Here is a 14,835-nt window from a genome sequence, read left to right as displayed (position 1 = left end):
TTGCAGTTCTAGCAGCAAAAATGGACCCAGAAAAAATGAGATCCTGCTATTTCTTTTAACCAGTCTGGTGCCCTGCTACGCACAAGGCTCTGAGCAGTCCCCCTTGGGCAAAACCAAATGGTTCGTGTTATGCAGGTGTTCTCCTATGTTTGGAAATTTTTTTTTTCTTGGCAAGAAAATAGGAGAAATACCCCACCATTTCAAACCCAGAGTCAGTACGTCTGACTCTAGGCCCCCTTCCTGACAGCAGAAATTCTCAGCAGTGCCCACACGGTGGAGCTGCCCCCTTAGAAATTAAGCACCGCTGGCTGCCCAGTGGTCGCTACCACCCTGGGACCGGGTAGCCTAGGTTCACGAAACGGGAGGTTAGACCACTCAGCAACAGGACAGTGTAGGACTAACAGGCCCCTAACGCATTGCATGAAGCAATCCTGCCATTGCATGACAGAGAGCAGGTCTGACTTCTACTCCTGTCTCTGCTTGCTGATTACCACGTGACCTTTGCTCATTTGCTTTATAATCTCGTGTCTGTATTAACTGTCAACTTCTGCAGGGTTAAGGAGTGTTTCCTATGTGTTTTGCAGTACCCAGCTAGCCAGGGACTGGAGTTCAGCTGAAGCTGCAATGTAACTTTATCGTAAATACATTATAATGCTATAGTTAACTCCCCCTTTAACAGTTGCCAATAGTGAAGTTATACGTGTCGAGGAGGATGGAGGGACAGGTTTTTTAAATATGCAAATGTATTTCAAAGTAAGTGTTTAAGAGGAAGAAAATTAGGATCAGCTGTTTTGATCCAAGAATCTGAAAGAATTTCATAGAATTATAAAGGAAAATGTTTCCAAATGTTGCAGAGTTTCTCTCAGGATCATAGCACTGCAGAATCAGTCCAGTCAAGTATTGACTCTCTCTAAAGGATAGCTATTCCACAGCTGCTGTGGGCCACCATCTCAGTGCTTACCCACCCTCATAGTGAAGTTTTTTCCTTTTATCTAATCAGAATGTCCATGCTGCCACTTGGGACTATTGCCTCTTGTCTTTTGCTGTGCAAAAGCTCTGGAAAGAGTCTGACTCTGTCTTCTCTGCATCCTCCTTGGCCACAGTAAAGGGCCATTGCACTGCTGGGCCACAGAGACTTCCTCAGTTGTAGAGATCAAGGACTGGCTCATCAATTCCAGGGCTTCACAGATCACAGATGTAAAACTCCTGTCAGCTTCCAGGGTCAGGATATCAGTCTGTTCTCTTCAGAGAGCTCCCTTCTGCAGGACTTGCATTTCTCATTCAGCTTCCCTTCATAAATAAATCATCTTTTAGATGCAGGACTTCAAAATGATTCTTAACAGCCTACTCTTGCTCTTGTACTCCATCATTGTGAGAGGCTTCAGTCGGTGTTTTGATGTATGTAGTTCCTAGGTTCATGATGCTGCACACTGCAAACACTAACCATCCTCTAAGACAGCAAGAGAGGTTCATTGTCTTCAGCCAGTCCTTGTGGCTGGTTAGGAAGGAGTTTTCTGTTCAAAGAGTGTGATTTTCTTGTATTGTTTTGATCTGTGTCAATAAGTCAGGTTTGGCAGCTTGGTAATTCCTCAGAAGTCAGCAGTGGCTGGAAGAGATGATACATAATGCAACAGGAGACTATATTCTTCTGGGAAATCAAAGCATTCTCCCAGTGACAGTGCTCTCTTGATGGAGGCAGAAAGCTCATTTGAACATCTAACAACTACCCCCTCCACATCACAGAGGAGCAAAATGCATGAAAGCTTGGCAATACTGCTTTATACATGACAGTGTGGCACTTTTGCATACAGCTGTGCTGACTGGCTTTCAAAACACAGCTTCCATAGGTCACCACTGGCCTGTCAGCAGTAAAAGCAATTGTACAAACCAGTTTGGAAGCTCTTTGTACCCCTGCTTTCATCTGAATCAGTCCAGAATGCTTTCCCATTCACAAACATCTTTCCGAAATGTTCCTTTGATACATGCAAGCATTGTATATACATATTTTTATAGTGTGCATCATCTGCAATAGGCAATGGCAGTCTGTATTTTTCCAAGAGGGAAGTACAAAAAATTGTGTTTTCCTCAGTGCTGGCACACATTGGGTGCCCCTCATGGGTTTCCCTGCTGAGTGAACAGCTGAGATAGTTTGCCATGATACCTTAACTGTAATAGGAAAAGTCATAGTGTTAGTGTTTTGTACTACACCATGAAACACCTACACCCCCTTTAGCTCAGTAGTTTCCATCCTCTTCCTCAGCTGTCACCAACTCCTTGTCTTTCTGTCTTGGTTATTTTACTGAGACTAAACAGTCTGCTTTCTCAGTGCTCATAAATCAAGGTTTTTGTAGTGAGGCGACTGTGATACCTAGTGAATCTAAACCAGAGCTGGGATGCAGCCTAAAACCGGAGTGGGCATTGCAGGCCCCACACCACCACACGCCACTCCCTTCCTGGTCCCTTCCATGCTGAGGTAACCCTGTGAGGCCCGAAGGCCTCTCCAGGTAGAGCCTGGAGGGCACGTCCCCCAAGGGCAGCTCTCTGCCAGCCCAGCTCCCCGAGCTGGCCCCACAGGAGGGGCGGGCGGGCGGGAGGGAGGATGCGCCTGGGCTCTGTGGCGATCTCCGGAGCCACGCAGACTGCGCAGAGGAGACCACGCGGTTCCCATGGGGGGCGGCCATTTTGTGGGGCTCTCCCACCCCGAGGCGGGTCGCGCCCCTGGGGCTGCAGCGCGCCCGGGGGCCCACGGGGGGGCGCCAGAGCGCTGGGCCGGGCCGGGCCGGGGTGGGGTGGGGTGGGGTGGGAGGGGGCGACGCCCCACTTCCCCCCGGAGCGCCACCATGCCGCTCTCAAGATGGCGGCGGGAGCGGGGCCGGCGCCCGCCGCGTCGCCCGTGCGATTGGCTGCCCCCGATCGCCGTGCGCTGTCGCCATGGCAACGCCCGTCGCCAAGCGGGGCGGGCGGGGGGGAGGAGCTCCGGGCGCTTCCGGGTTGGCCCCAGCAGTGACGTGTCGGCGGTCGGAGTGCGCCGGGCGGCAGGTGGCGGCGGGGGCCGCGCGCGGGACGGGCACTTCCGGTGAGCCACGGGACACCCCCCCCCCGCGCGCTCCCCTCAGGGCCAGCGGGGGCGCCCCCTGGGGTTGCCCCGGCAACGCGCTCCGCGGGGGGAGGGGCTGTGCGGTCGTGCTCCGCCCCTCCCCCCCGGCCCTGTCAGCGTCCGCCCCCTCCCCAAAAATCCCGAGTAGCGCCACAAGCGCAGCTCCTTCCGCCCCCCAACCCCCCCGCCCTAACTTTGCCCTCCTCCGCCCCCCCCCCCCCCGAGCGTGGCCGTGCGTTTCGCAGGGCCGCGAGGCTGCGGGAGGGGGCGCGGGCGCGGCGGGTAACGGACCGCGTCGGGCCGAGCGTGTCTGAGGCGCGAGGGCATGGCCGGGAGCGCGGAGGCAAACTGTGCGCGAAGCGGTCGTGCGTAGGTGGCGTGTGGGGAGGATGTGTCTGTAACTGCCTCCAAAGGTCACCGCTGGCTTTGGGCGCGGTGCGGACATAAGCGATGTGTGACTGTGCGTTTGGTACAAGCAGAGAATGAGCGGAACCAAAATAACGTTTGCTAACTCATGTCTGAAATTAAAAAAAAAAAAAAAGATGCACAGGGGGGTTTGCGTACGGGAAATGTAATGAGACCTCTTCTGAAAATGAGTTAGGAAAAGCTTTACGTAGCCTCCCAAGGTAGGAGATGAACATCAACAAAGTTAGAAACTTGCTATGAAATCAAGAAAGAAACAAATATTCAATGCACTTAAAGGATAAAACCACAGATACCTTTAGAAGTTACGGTGATAGACAGGTGGAGCATGTAAAGAATCAGTTTCCAGAATGGACTGTATTTTGTTCTCTGCATTGGAAATACTGTATGTATATGGGTTTTGAAACAAGCAATGTTTGAACTTGAGGATTTTCTCTGGTCTCTCACTCAGAGCAGAGAATGAGAGACGCTTGAAATATTTTTCCTCTTCAGTACAAGAAAGAAATGGAGAGCACCATTTGAAATAAAAAAAAAAAAAAGAGAGAGAGAGAGAAGGGTTAACAAGGGTCACAGGTTAACTCTGCAATTATCTATTGAGATCACTGGTTTATTGGGTTTTTTCTTTCTTTTCAGGCAGTTTGGAATAAGCAGCGTTTCAGACCAACAGATTCCATTTAGCCAAAACAATGTTTGCAGACTTGGACTATGATATTGAAGAAGATAAACTGTGAGTATTTCACTCGTCTTTTACTATTTTTTGCTAACAGTAGACACAGCTCTAACAGCCAAGATCTAATGGGAACAGAGAGATTTACCTTCTCCTGATGACGTAGGCTAAAGAGTCAGACCGCGGTCCTGATTTCTTGCTTCCTCTGGAGATTGAGGATGAGGCGTTGCTGTGCTGGTGAACAGAGACGAATGATTTCTGTTCCTCTACAGTAACTACCATGAGTTTCTGATCACAAAGCAGTGCTGGCAAGTCTTCAGTAAATAGTGACTTCAGCTAGAGAAGAAATGACTTATAATGGAGGAAAGGAAATAAGAAGCGGGAAGAAATAGAGAGAAACTCTGGAATCCTTAGATCTGTAAGGAGGATAACACTAGAATTTTCTTAGCAAGTGAAAGGTTTTATGAGATTAGCAGAGAATTTGAGATGGAGCACTTGTCTTACGTCTCGTTTGTGAATGTTTTCCTCTCACTGTAGCACAAAGATCAGATGAAGTACTCCCTAAAACATGCAAGCATTTCCTCTCTGTCTAGCAGTGGATGAAGGTATCTCTATCACCTCTTCTTGCATGCAATCACAATAAAGATAGCGCTGAAGGTTTTTCTGCTGATCTGTGCTGATAGACTCTCTAGCAGAAATAATGTGATTAATTCAAATGTGCAGTACCCACTATGTTTTCAGTTTGTATTGACTCAAATACCATTATTCTTTCATACAAATACAGCTGTGCTTGCCATGCCAGCTATTCATTCCCTCTCTCTCATTCTAGTGGTATCCCCACTGTTCCTGGGACAGTAACCTTGAAGAAGGATTCTCAGAATCTGATCGGGATCAGCATTGGGGGAGGAGCACAGTACTGCCCCTGTCTCTATATCGTCCAGGTGGGTGCTCAGGGAAGAAGAATAAACCATGTTGGTAAAAGTGCTGGCCTGAGAGATGGATGGCGTGGAGAGTCTTATGATTTTGGATTTTGTTCAAAGTGTGAAACATCTCACTTCAAAATAAATAAGAACTCATTACCCTGGTATCTAATAGGCATGGAAGAATTAAACTAAGACTTCTGAAATTATTCTTCTCCTCGGAGAGCATGTTAGAATTCAGAGGAGTGGTGTGACTTCCTCAGTTTCGAGAAATCCAGCACTTGAGGAGACATGTCATGGAGACTACAAGTTCCTGAGAAAACAAGATGATCAACCCACCTCTGAGTTAGGAGAGGAGGAAAAAACAAAGCTTCACCGTGAACAGTACTAAATACAATTGAGTTAAACAAGAGGAATAGAAATGTCTCTTCTGCTGCCCTCCCTGTTTCTTCCTTCGGCCCTCTATTCATTTATCTCTTCCTCCTGATTCCAGGCTACCTGTGCTCTTTCTCTTCTCTGCTAGGTATTTGATAACACGCCAGCAGCCTTAGATGGGACAGTAGCAGCTGGTGATGAAATCACAGGAGTGAATGGGAAGTCCGTCAAAGGGAAGACCAAGGTGGAGGTGGCCAAGATGATACAGATGGTAAAGGTGAGAGGTAGGAGGGGGCTGCTGAAGCTGCTGGGTCACAATTTACAGGTGGTTGTCCTTCAGTAAAGGAAGCTGTTGCTGCTTGCTTCCGATAACAGCAGTTTTTGGATTTGCTCTTCCTGCAGGGTGAAGTGACGATTCACTACAACAAGCTTCAGGCTGACCCTAAGCAGGGCAAGTCCTTGGATATTGGTAAGACTTGCTGGTTTCTTTCTCCCTGGAGGGTTAAAGTGAAAGGTTGAGTTTTATACAACCATTGATTTTTATAGGGCAGAGGGGAGGCTTTATGTTTAAAATAAAGCATGTGCTTTGAACTAAGCCTACACAGCCGTCTCCTTCATGTGGTCTACCTTCCTCACCTTCTGAAAAGATCTGTCTGCTGTTCTTTTTGCTTTCATTCCTTTTCAGTGATTAAGGTGCTAATGAACTGAAAGGGATTCAGGAAAATGCTGAGGACTGGGATGGATTTCTGGGGAAAGAGAAGTGCAGGGAGCATGTGGAATATTTTCCAGAGGTGCTGAATAGCTGTGGCTTCAGTTGACGTTCCTGAGAGCTGCAGGCGCTTGGTACCCCTGCAAGTTTGCCTCTAAATGCATATAGCTGAGTCATCTGATTCCAAAAAGAGCAATTGATTGTCTTTAGTAATTTGTAGGGTGTGACCACCAAAGACAGAAGTGAATCCTTAGGCATGACAAAAGGGTTTTGACAAAAACACCGTAAAACGAAATTAAGCGAAGAAATACCTTTGAGTGTTAAGTCCTGCTTGTCTTGCTTTCAACCTGGTCTCCTGACTTTAGATGAAGTAGTACAGAATATATCATAAGCAAAGTTTAGTTTCAGATATCACAGTAGGTAGCTTATAATGAAGAGATTTAGTGGAATAGTCTTCCAAAGGAAATGGTAAGGCCCTGCTGACTGAAGTACATAACACACGAGAGCAGAACAGATAGGTGGGATAGAAATGTTCTGTGCATAGCTGGGCCTAACATCTAGTTTATATGGTACCCTTTTTCCGCTCACTACTTCAATATTGAGTTAAACTCAGGCTAACCAGCCTGTTGGATGCCTAAGAAATTGGTGAAGTAAGTTCATCATGCCCATAGAAATGACTGTGATCCTGGATCTCTCTTTTGGCCCTTAGTACTGAAGAAAGTAAAGCACCGACTGGTAGAGAACATGAGCTCAGGGACAGCAGATGCCCTGGGATTAAGCCGAGCCATACTTTGCAATGGTAAGTATCATGCAGAAAGACCTTTTTCTTAAGAGAACACTTACCATCTTGCGTTTGCTGACTTTTTATAGTTTCTTACATGTTCCACGTTATTCCTTTAGGATTCTTTCCTTTTGCCATGCTTAATTGTTGTGATTGCCTCCACCTCTTCCTGGGGGATATATCATGTCACTGGGACCATTTAAATGTTAGCTAAGGTCAAATTAATTTCAAGTGGGGACCCACTTAGTGAATGTTGATAGCTGATAGCCCCACACTATCAAACCAGTTGGCAGTTATTTCAAAAGCCTCCCATGTTGGACCAGAGGAGAGGCTTTGGAGGTGAGGAAAAATTGAACCAAAGTTATGAAATCTGTATGTTTCCAGTCAGTCAGGTCTGGATTTGAGTATTTTAATTCTCTTTCCTTTTAGATGGACTGGTAAAGAGATTGGAGGAGCTGGAAAGGACTGCAGAGTTATACAAAGGTAAACTGTGTCTTCCATCCTATCCCAGATAGGAGGAGAGGATGCCTCTGTTATGTTTCAGTAAAATGACTGGAATGTTTTTTTCTCTCCTCCATCACAGGCTTGACAGAACACACCAAGAGTCTTCTTAGAGCTTTCTTTGAACTATCTCAGACACACAGAGGTAAAGAGTCTGAGTGAAGGGAGCAGAAATCTTTGACCTCCAGTTTCAGGAGTTTTAGTCACTACTTAGATGTGTGATTTCCTCACCTGAGCAAAAGTAAATATTGCAGGAATAAGCTGGGAAGGGCTGCCCTGGAGACATTAGTGGCCGCTGTGCTAACACAGGCCCTGTGTTTCGTGTGAGATATTGAAGGAATGCCCTGCCAACCTCTTGTCTTTAGGGACTATCTAGCATCATCCCCCTGGTCAAGTGCAAGGTTATCGGAAGGAGTTATAATGTTGGAAGCAAGATTCTTCTCCAGGGCCAAACCCTTCTTCCGTCTGTTTGTATTTATTGCCCTCATCCAGCATTTGGAGATGTTTTCTCTGTCATTGGTGTACGGGAGCCACAGCCAGCTGCTAGTGAAGCCTTTGTGAAATTTGCTGATGCCCATCGCAACATTGAGAAGTTTGGGATTCGCCTTCTGAAAACAATTAAACCGGTAAAGAACTTAACCCTAGGAGAAGGGGTCTGGAGAAGAGGGGGCTCTAGAAAGACAGAAACCTGACTTTGCAGGTGTAGTCTTAAAACTCATTGTAGGAAAAACTGTCCTTGTCTGCTTTTCTTCAGATGCCTCATGAAGAACCTTAGAGCTTAAAGAGTGAATATCTCAATCTACCGTGTTATTTGAGCCTGACATAGAGACTCGTTCCTCAGACTATTGCACATGAATATATTCCTGTTCTTTTCCTTTGGGGCTGAGAGGGTAGTTGGATCAACGTAGCCCTTACTGTCCTTTTCCTGACGTTGTTGCCCATTTTTAGAAGACGTCATTAAATTTAAAAGTTTAGATAAGCAGCCCCAGATTAAAGGATTTTAATGAGTATGTTTTGAGTGTGGGGCTGCAGGGGGTCTGTTTAGTTTAGCAAAGAGAATGTTGAATGTTGATTTGAATGCCATATTAAGTGCAGTGTTAGATGAACAGTGTTGGATATTGAACCTCTGAATCTAGGGAGAACAATTTCCAGGACTAACTGAAAATAAAACCAGATAAGTTGAAAGGAGACAAATTCAGACTAGAATTGAGGCGTGTATTTCCAGCACTGGAAGAACCGCTTGCCAGTGACTGAAATGTATGCTCTAACCATGACAATTTTGAATGGAGATCAAACGTTTTCTTTCAGATATGCTCTAGTTCAGAGAAGAGTTAACTCGAGACAGTCTCATGACCTGTGCTGGTTAAAAGGTTGGACTTTATGAATTGTAGTCATGCTTTTTGATCTAATATTCACAAATTGAATGTTTCCCTTGCAGATGCTGACTGATTTGAACACCTATCTGAATAAAGCCATTCCTGATACAAGGCTGACTATCAAAAAATACCTGGATGTCAAGTTTGAATATTTGGTGAGCTGCTCTGGTCTTTTTGTACTGGTTGGATCTCAGGATCTCTCATAGCCTGTACAATCAAATGTCCCTCCTTCTGCAATCCTTGCAAGAATACATCATTTTTTCCAGTTCTTTGTCTGTTGCCAAAACATCTCCTTTTGACCTAACAGTTCTCACTAGTAAGAGAGATTTCCCAGAACCTGAATGACTTTTTCTATCTCACTCAATTCATTTTCTTATTTGTAAAGAGTTCCTATATAACTTGAACGCTCTTGAACTCCTCTAAATAGCTTTCCAGTCTCAGACGCCGTAGTTTTTCAGGATAGTTGTGGATAGTCTTCGTTCAGCTAGATTAAACAGCTGAGATACCATATTTGCTTGCGTTTTATCCATTTTTTTTTTCCTCTTCCCATTCACTCAACCCTTATTTTCTACACCAGAAGATTAGGGTAGGGCTGTTATGTGTATCTTTTGTAGAACTGTAGTAATCTATTTCCTTTCACCAGTTGGTGGAGGTATTTGACACTGCAACCCTTAGGCATGTCAATATGGCAATTTTTCTTTCCATAGCAGTCCTTCCAGCAATTCATCTTTTTTTTTTTCTTGTTATTTATTCATTCATGATACTCTTCTGTTGCTGTTTTCCCATCAGTACATGAATGCAAGATTTTTCTCTTACTGGGTAATCCTTATCTAAAGTAATTGCTCCTATAATATAAATAATAAACCCTTTCTTCCTCCCCTACTCTTTCCTGTCCTCATCCTTCTCTAAATATGCACATCCTTTTCCACCTAGGATGTGTAGTCTGCTCTGGTCCCACTGTGCTTTCTCCAGTGCCACTAGCTGCAGACTGAAGAAAGGCTTGAGATGGGACAACCCTGTGGCTGTGTGTGATGGTGGAAATGCTTCCTTATACTTAATATTTCCTTTTTTTTTTTTTTTTTTAAATCCTGACAAGTCTTACTGCCTGAAAGTCAAAGAGATGGATGATGAAGAATACAGCTGCATTGTGAGTACCAATACTGTGGCAATGAGAACTGCAGACTGTGTTTCTGTAGCTCTGTGCAAAAGCTACCTGCGATTGCAAAAGCACTCCTGTGCCTATGTGTAGTCAAACTAGTGAATACATCCTAAGAATAATGCACGTTTATTCTTGACATGTTAGAGCCTGGAGGTCCTTAAACGCTACGTAGAAATAACTGTCATGAATGACTGGTGCTGTGGAATAGTGGAGGGACCAGTCATGTCTTCTATAGCCTGCTTGCTCACTGGTTGCATGTCTCAATGTTTAAGTAATATTAGCTTGTGTAAGGAGGATTAAAGTGTTATCTTCACCGATTTCTATCTGTGTGTAGTGTACAGCTTATCATTAATTCTGAACTTGCTTCTGAGAATGGAGGTTTGGCTTCTGTGCAGTAAAGCGAATGTCAAAGCTGCATTTATAGTTAAAGCAAATTGATTAGATCTCTCCTAACAATAACTTAGTTCTAAAAGTAAGTAATTGAAAATCAGAGGACTTCAAAAAAAAAAAAAAAACCTGATGATGTTCTTCAGTAACATTTTACTGTTTGAATCTTTGAAGAGTTTTATATCTTTAGTCTGTAACAACTCTGTTTAAGGTAACTAATGGTTATGCCCAGTTTCCCTGCATAAAAGCAATGTCTGTTTTATCCTAGGTGGTGATCTCAGAGTAGGGATTTGAATTTTGGTATTCCCAGTTCCCAGTGCCAGGAATGAATAAAACTTTCCTAACGTAACTTTCAGTTATGAATCTTTCATGCTAAATGGGAAGAAGAGTGTCACAGTCATACCCAGCAAAGTCACATCTCTGGGTTTTGGCGCACACAATGTGCATTAGCAAGCCACAATCGTTAACGTGGATTTTTGTGTATGCTGTATTTGCAGGTGCAAGAGAAGGATGCTATGTTTTGCTGACAGATCTAACCCCTTTCTCTCAAAACAATTTTGTGGAGCAATCCATAGTTCCATCCTTACAGGTTTTTAGCATTGTGTCTGGATGGTTGTAGATACCACAAGGCTACCTATGTAAACTTATACTACGTTACGCAATCAATGTAGGGTGACGTTTGCAGAGGAAGGCAGAGTTTGTCATCTGATTGATATAAGTCCATATATCCCTCAGATCCTTGGGCTTGTTTGTTATTGGTGCCTGTCTTAATCGTTCAGCTAAGAGGCCATTCCACTCCTCCCTGCTGGGTTGGAAGATGTCTGTTCTGTTGTCTTTACTTTATAGTGGCACCTTTCTTTACCCTTGCTGGAACGTGTTCCTCCTTCAAAACAGCCACATTGCCAGTTTGTTGATATGCCTCAGCATTTCTAGTGTTTCCTGGATCCTGAGTGTAATTTCAGGGGGCCTGACAGGATTGTAATAACTCAAGGGCCGTGTGATTCACAACAATAGGGAAACTGTGTGTAAAAACCATCTAGCACTGTCTGTTTTGGGAGTTTCCAAAATGGCACTGTGTTTTTTGGCAGGCTCTGGGTGAACCCCTCTACAGGGTCAGCACTGGGAATTATGAATATCGCCTTATCCTACGTTGCCGCCAGGAGGCTCGCACACGCTTTGCCAAGATGAGGAAGGACGTGCTAGAGAAAATTGAACTCCTGGACCAGAAACATGGTGAGTACCACTGCGGTGTCCAGCACCTGAAGGGGTCAGGCAAGCAGGACTTCTGCCCTCGTGCTCCCCCTTTGTCTCAGGTCAGAAGTCTTTTCTGAAGAACCCTTTTGTGGGTTTGCCTGGGACATCCACCCTCAGGGGCCAAATGCAACTGATACATAGGAGTCTGTAACTAATGCTGGCAAGGGAGGCTTGGTCACAGCCTTCGCACTGTGTTTGGGGAGGGGATCTTCACCTAATTTGTTCCCAACGTGTCTCCACTACAGTGCAGGACATCGTGTTTCAGCTCCAGCGTTTTGTCTCCACCATGTCCAAGTACTACGATGACTGCTATGCCGTGCTCCGAGATGCGGATGTCTTTCCCATTGAGGTGGACCTTGCCCGCACTACCCTCAACTATGGGCAGAAGGACATGTACACAGATGGGGCAGAAGAAGAAGAAGGAGGAGGTGGCGAGGGAGAGAGTAGCAGGAAGGAGGACACAAATGGTGAAAAGCTGATTGATGATGCCTGAATGTGCCAGTTTGACTAGAGGAAAAATCTTTGCAGACTGATATAAAAACGTGTATTTCACATGGCGATTCATCCTCCGTGACTTTCTGTGTATGTCCAGCCTGGGATTCCTCCTCTGCTTTGGGTGGGGGTTGCTGGTTGGATTGGGACCAGCCTCTGCTGTCCTCTCTCTTCCCTTGCTTGTTGCCTGGATGTTTCTTTTTTTCCCCCCACAGACCTTCTGTTGCCCAACTCGGATGCTGAGGTGTGGGGAGGAGAATCTCCTACCCCATGTGACTCCGTGTGCAGACAGGACACTGCTGAGTGTGCGGGATGCACCACTCCCCTTCAGCAAGTCAAAGCCAGTTTTAAAAAATCCGGAGAGAGATGGCTACGAATGGCAAGAACAGCCCCCTACTGGCCTCCTCTTGTGCTATGGGAAAGTGTTAGCACCAGCATCGTTTTCTTCACCACATTGCTGACTATTCTGGAGCTTCCCATTCTCTGGCCTGTATTGATTTTCCTCTGTCTTGTCCATCTGTCCCCATGGGGGTCCAGGGCATATTCTTGTAGGATGATCACTCCCACCAATCCCAGCTCTCTGAACCACTGTCCTTTAAGAAGGAGGAGCAAGTCCAAAGTGGTGTCTAGAACTAGTGGTTGTACGTATGATCAGCTCCTCCTCCTCCTCCTCCAAGGGGCTAGGGGGAAGCTGTCAAAGTAAAGGTTAGTGGCTACCTGGCATGCTGAGCTGCTGCAGTCCTACTGCAAGGATTTAGAAGTCCTTCTCTGTCCAGCTGTTTCCCTGGCTACCGTCCTCTTCATAGTCCTCGAGTTCCTGCATCGCTGCCCTGTCTGTAGGCACATTCTGTAGGTACATCCCCGGGCTAGAGTCCTCCAAGTTATGGCTGTGCCCTCCCCTACAGAAAAGAGGGAACTGGTTCAGGAAGGAGCCCTCGCAGTCAGCTGAGATGCTCAAGCAAACATGCAGGGTCTGAGGCAAACGGGTTCCTGAAAATCACAGCAAAGCTGCATATGCTTCCTTTCAATTATTCTCCTCTCCTCTGGCTGCTTGCAATGGACAGTAACAAGATGTGCTGCAGCCAGTCTTGCACACTCTTCTTGTGCAAGGGCCAAGAGGAACAACCCTAGAACTGCAAAGGAGATGTTTTAGCCTTAAACTAGAGAGGAGAGACAGAAGCCTTGTGGAGAAAGGAAGATGTTGTCTGCGGGCAGGGACTTTGAGATTATGAGTGCAAAGCATTGAACTGCATACCACGCTCTGCTCTCCTCTCTACACAACCATTTTGTGCTGCCTTTGGGCCAGCCAGAACCAGTAACGTCCCATTCCCCAGCACGAGGGAAAGGAAAACCAAGGTAAGTGAGGCTTTGTCTTTCCTCCTTCCTTTTCTCTGCTCCCTCCATCTTTGTGGGCTGATCCCAGATCTGGACGGCAGCTTTCTCTTTTAGCAGGCAGCATAACTGCCAGCAGTGGTGTGCTTCTTAGATGCAAGGGTTTTGACTTCTGTCATTACGTTCTAGTGGTAGTGAGAGAAGCTATTTAAGGACATTCATTGATGAGTGAGATTTTTGTTTTATTTTTCTTTTTGATTTGTTTCTGGAGCCTTGCCATTTCTGTGGGTGCCTGGAAGAAAGTCATCCATGGTCTAGCTGCTCTGGAAGACTTAAATGGACTTTACTGTACTTACTGTTGTCTCTAATAAAGAAAAATGTGACATTTTGTTTCCTGTTCTCTGGAGTTTTCTTTAGTGAGATGTTTGTTCCTCATCCACTGATATTAATCTTAAAATATAATGATGGAGAGTGTCATGTGATGGCCAGTTTTTTCATGCTCATACTGGTGGCTTTCTCTCTGCCAAGACATGGTGGTTACTGCATGGGTACCCATTTCTAAAGGGGAAGATTACAAATGCTGCAGCAAGGCCATCTATCCACGTAATACCAGTTTCTCTACTGCTCTGCAGCTTAGTCTCCTAGGGGAGCATCAGCTCTGTAAACCAGGTAGTTACCTCAGCTGTGTCCTGTGCCATCCTTACACTGCTCCAGGGCCAGCTTCTCCACAGAGCTCAGCTGTTGCATCACAAGCTTGAGCTGATACTTAAGTCCCTAATCCTCTTTCAGAGCTGTTTGTTGTGCCACAATACGGAGTAGCTAAGAGGAGCAGAAAAAATGCCTTAGTGGAGCCTGCCTGGAAGCCAACAGAGCAAAGCAGAAGGCAGCATAGCCAGACTTTTTTTGCAGCCTGACTGGCAGAGGTTGACAAACCAGCTGCCTTAGCACCCCACCAGGAGTGGTACTCAACCAGAAGCAGGTGCTGCACAACACCGAAATATCTTGGAAACGGAGGAAAGAGCAGTGTTGAAAGGAGCACAAGGCCTGGGTCAGCACACTTTGAATGGTGGGTGTATGGCCTGTGTGAACCCTGGATCCTGGGGCGGCAGGAGATGGTCTCATTTCAGGGGTAAAACTCTTCTCCCTGAGGTGGTATGCTTTGTCCCAGGCAGGGCTCTACCCTGAGCAAAGTGTGATGTTGCAATTATGGGGGTGGGAAGGAAGAGGGCTGAGTATCTTCCAGCACAGTCTGCAGTGAACTTTTGTACCCCAATGGCTTTCATGCGTTTTTGTGACAAGATTTAAGATAAAGGAGCGGGAGGCTTGGTGGGAAATGTTGTGTGGTGACAAGGAAAGAGAGGG

The 14,835-nt window shown here is 46.0% G+C and overlaps 1 protein-coding gene across 7 annotated transcripts; it reads left to right on the top strand.

Annotated features, from left to right (window-relative positions):
- Nucleotides 1-2,943: 2,943 nt before the first annotated feature.
- On the top strand, nt 2,944-13,863 carry PICK1 (protein interacting with PRKCA 1). Of its 7 annotated transcripts, none has more exons than XR_011140992.1 (14): nt 2,944-3,076; nt 4,154-4,247; nt 5,017-5,128; nt 5,631-5,759; nt 5,885-5,951; nt 6,901-6,990; nt 7,402-7,455; nt 7,556-7,618; nt 7,966-8,099; nt 8,912-9,004; nt 9,946-9,996; nt 11,484-11,628; nt 11,895-12,231; nt 12,357-13,863. XR_011140992.1 is itself a non-coding variant. In XM_068942298.1 (13 exons), the coding sequence occupies exons 2-13, from the start codon at nt 4,207-4,209 to the stop codon at nt 12,140-12,142; spliced, it is 1,227 nt and encodes a 408-aa protein (XP_068798399.1). In that variant the 5' UTR covers nt 2,944-3,076; nt 4,154-4,206; the 3' UTR covers nt 12,143-13,863. The 7 variants fall into 7 exon arrangements, 5 of the variants coding, with proteins under 5 accessions (XP_068798399.1, XP_068798414.1, XP_009663508.1 ...); XR_011140993.1 differs by lacking the exon at nt 2,944-3,076 and adding an exon at nt 3,309-3,447; XM_068942298.1 differs by having other exon boundaries at nt 11,895-13,863.
- Nucleotides 13,864-14,835: the final 972 nt, after the last annotated feature.

The sequence above is a fragment of the Struthio camelus genome, chromosome 1, assembly GCF_040807025.1.
Source record: "Struthio camelus isolate bStrCam1 chromosome 1, bStrCam1.hap1, whole genome shotgun sequence".
Lineage (NCBI taxonomy): Eukaryota > Metazoa > Chordata > Aves > Struthioniformes > Struthionidae > Struthio > Struthio camelus.
The sequence above is the reverse complement of the archived record's forward strand: the minus strand, read 5'-3'. Positions and strand labels throughout refer to the sequence as shown.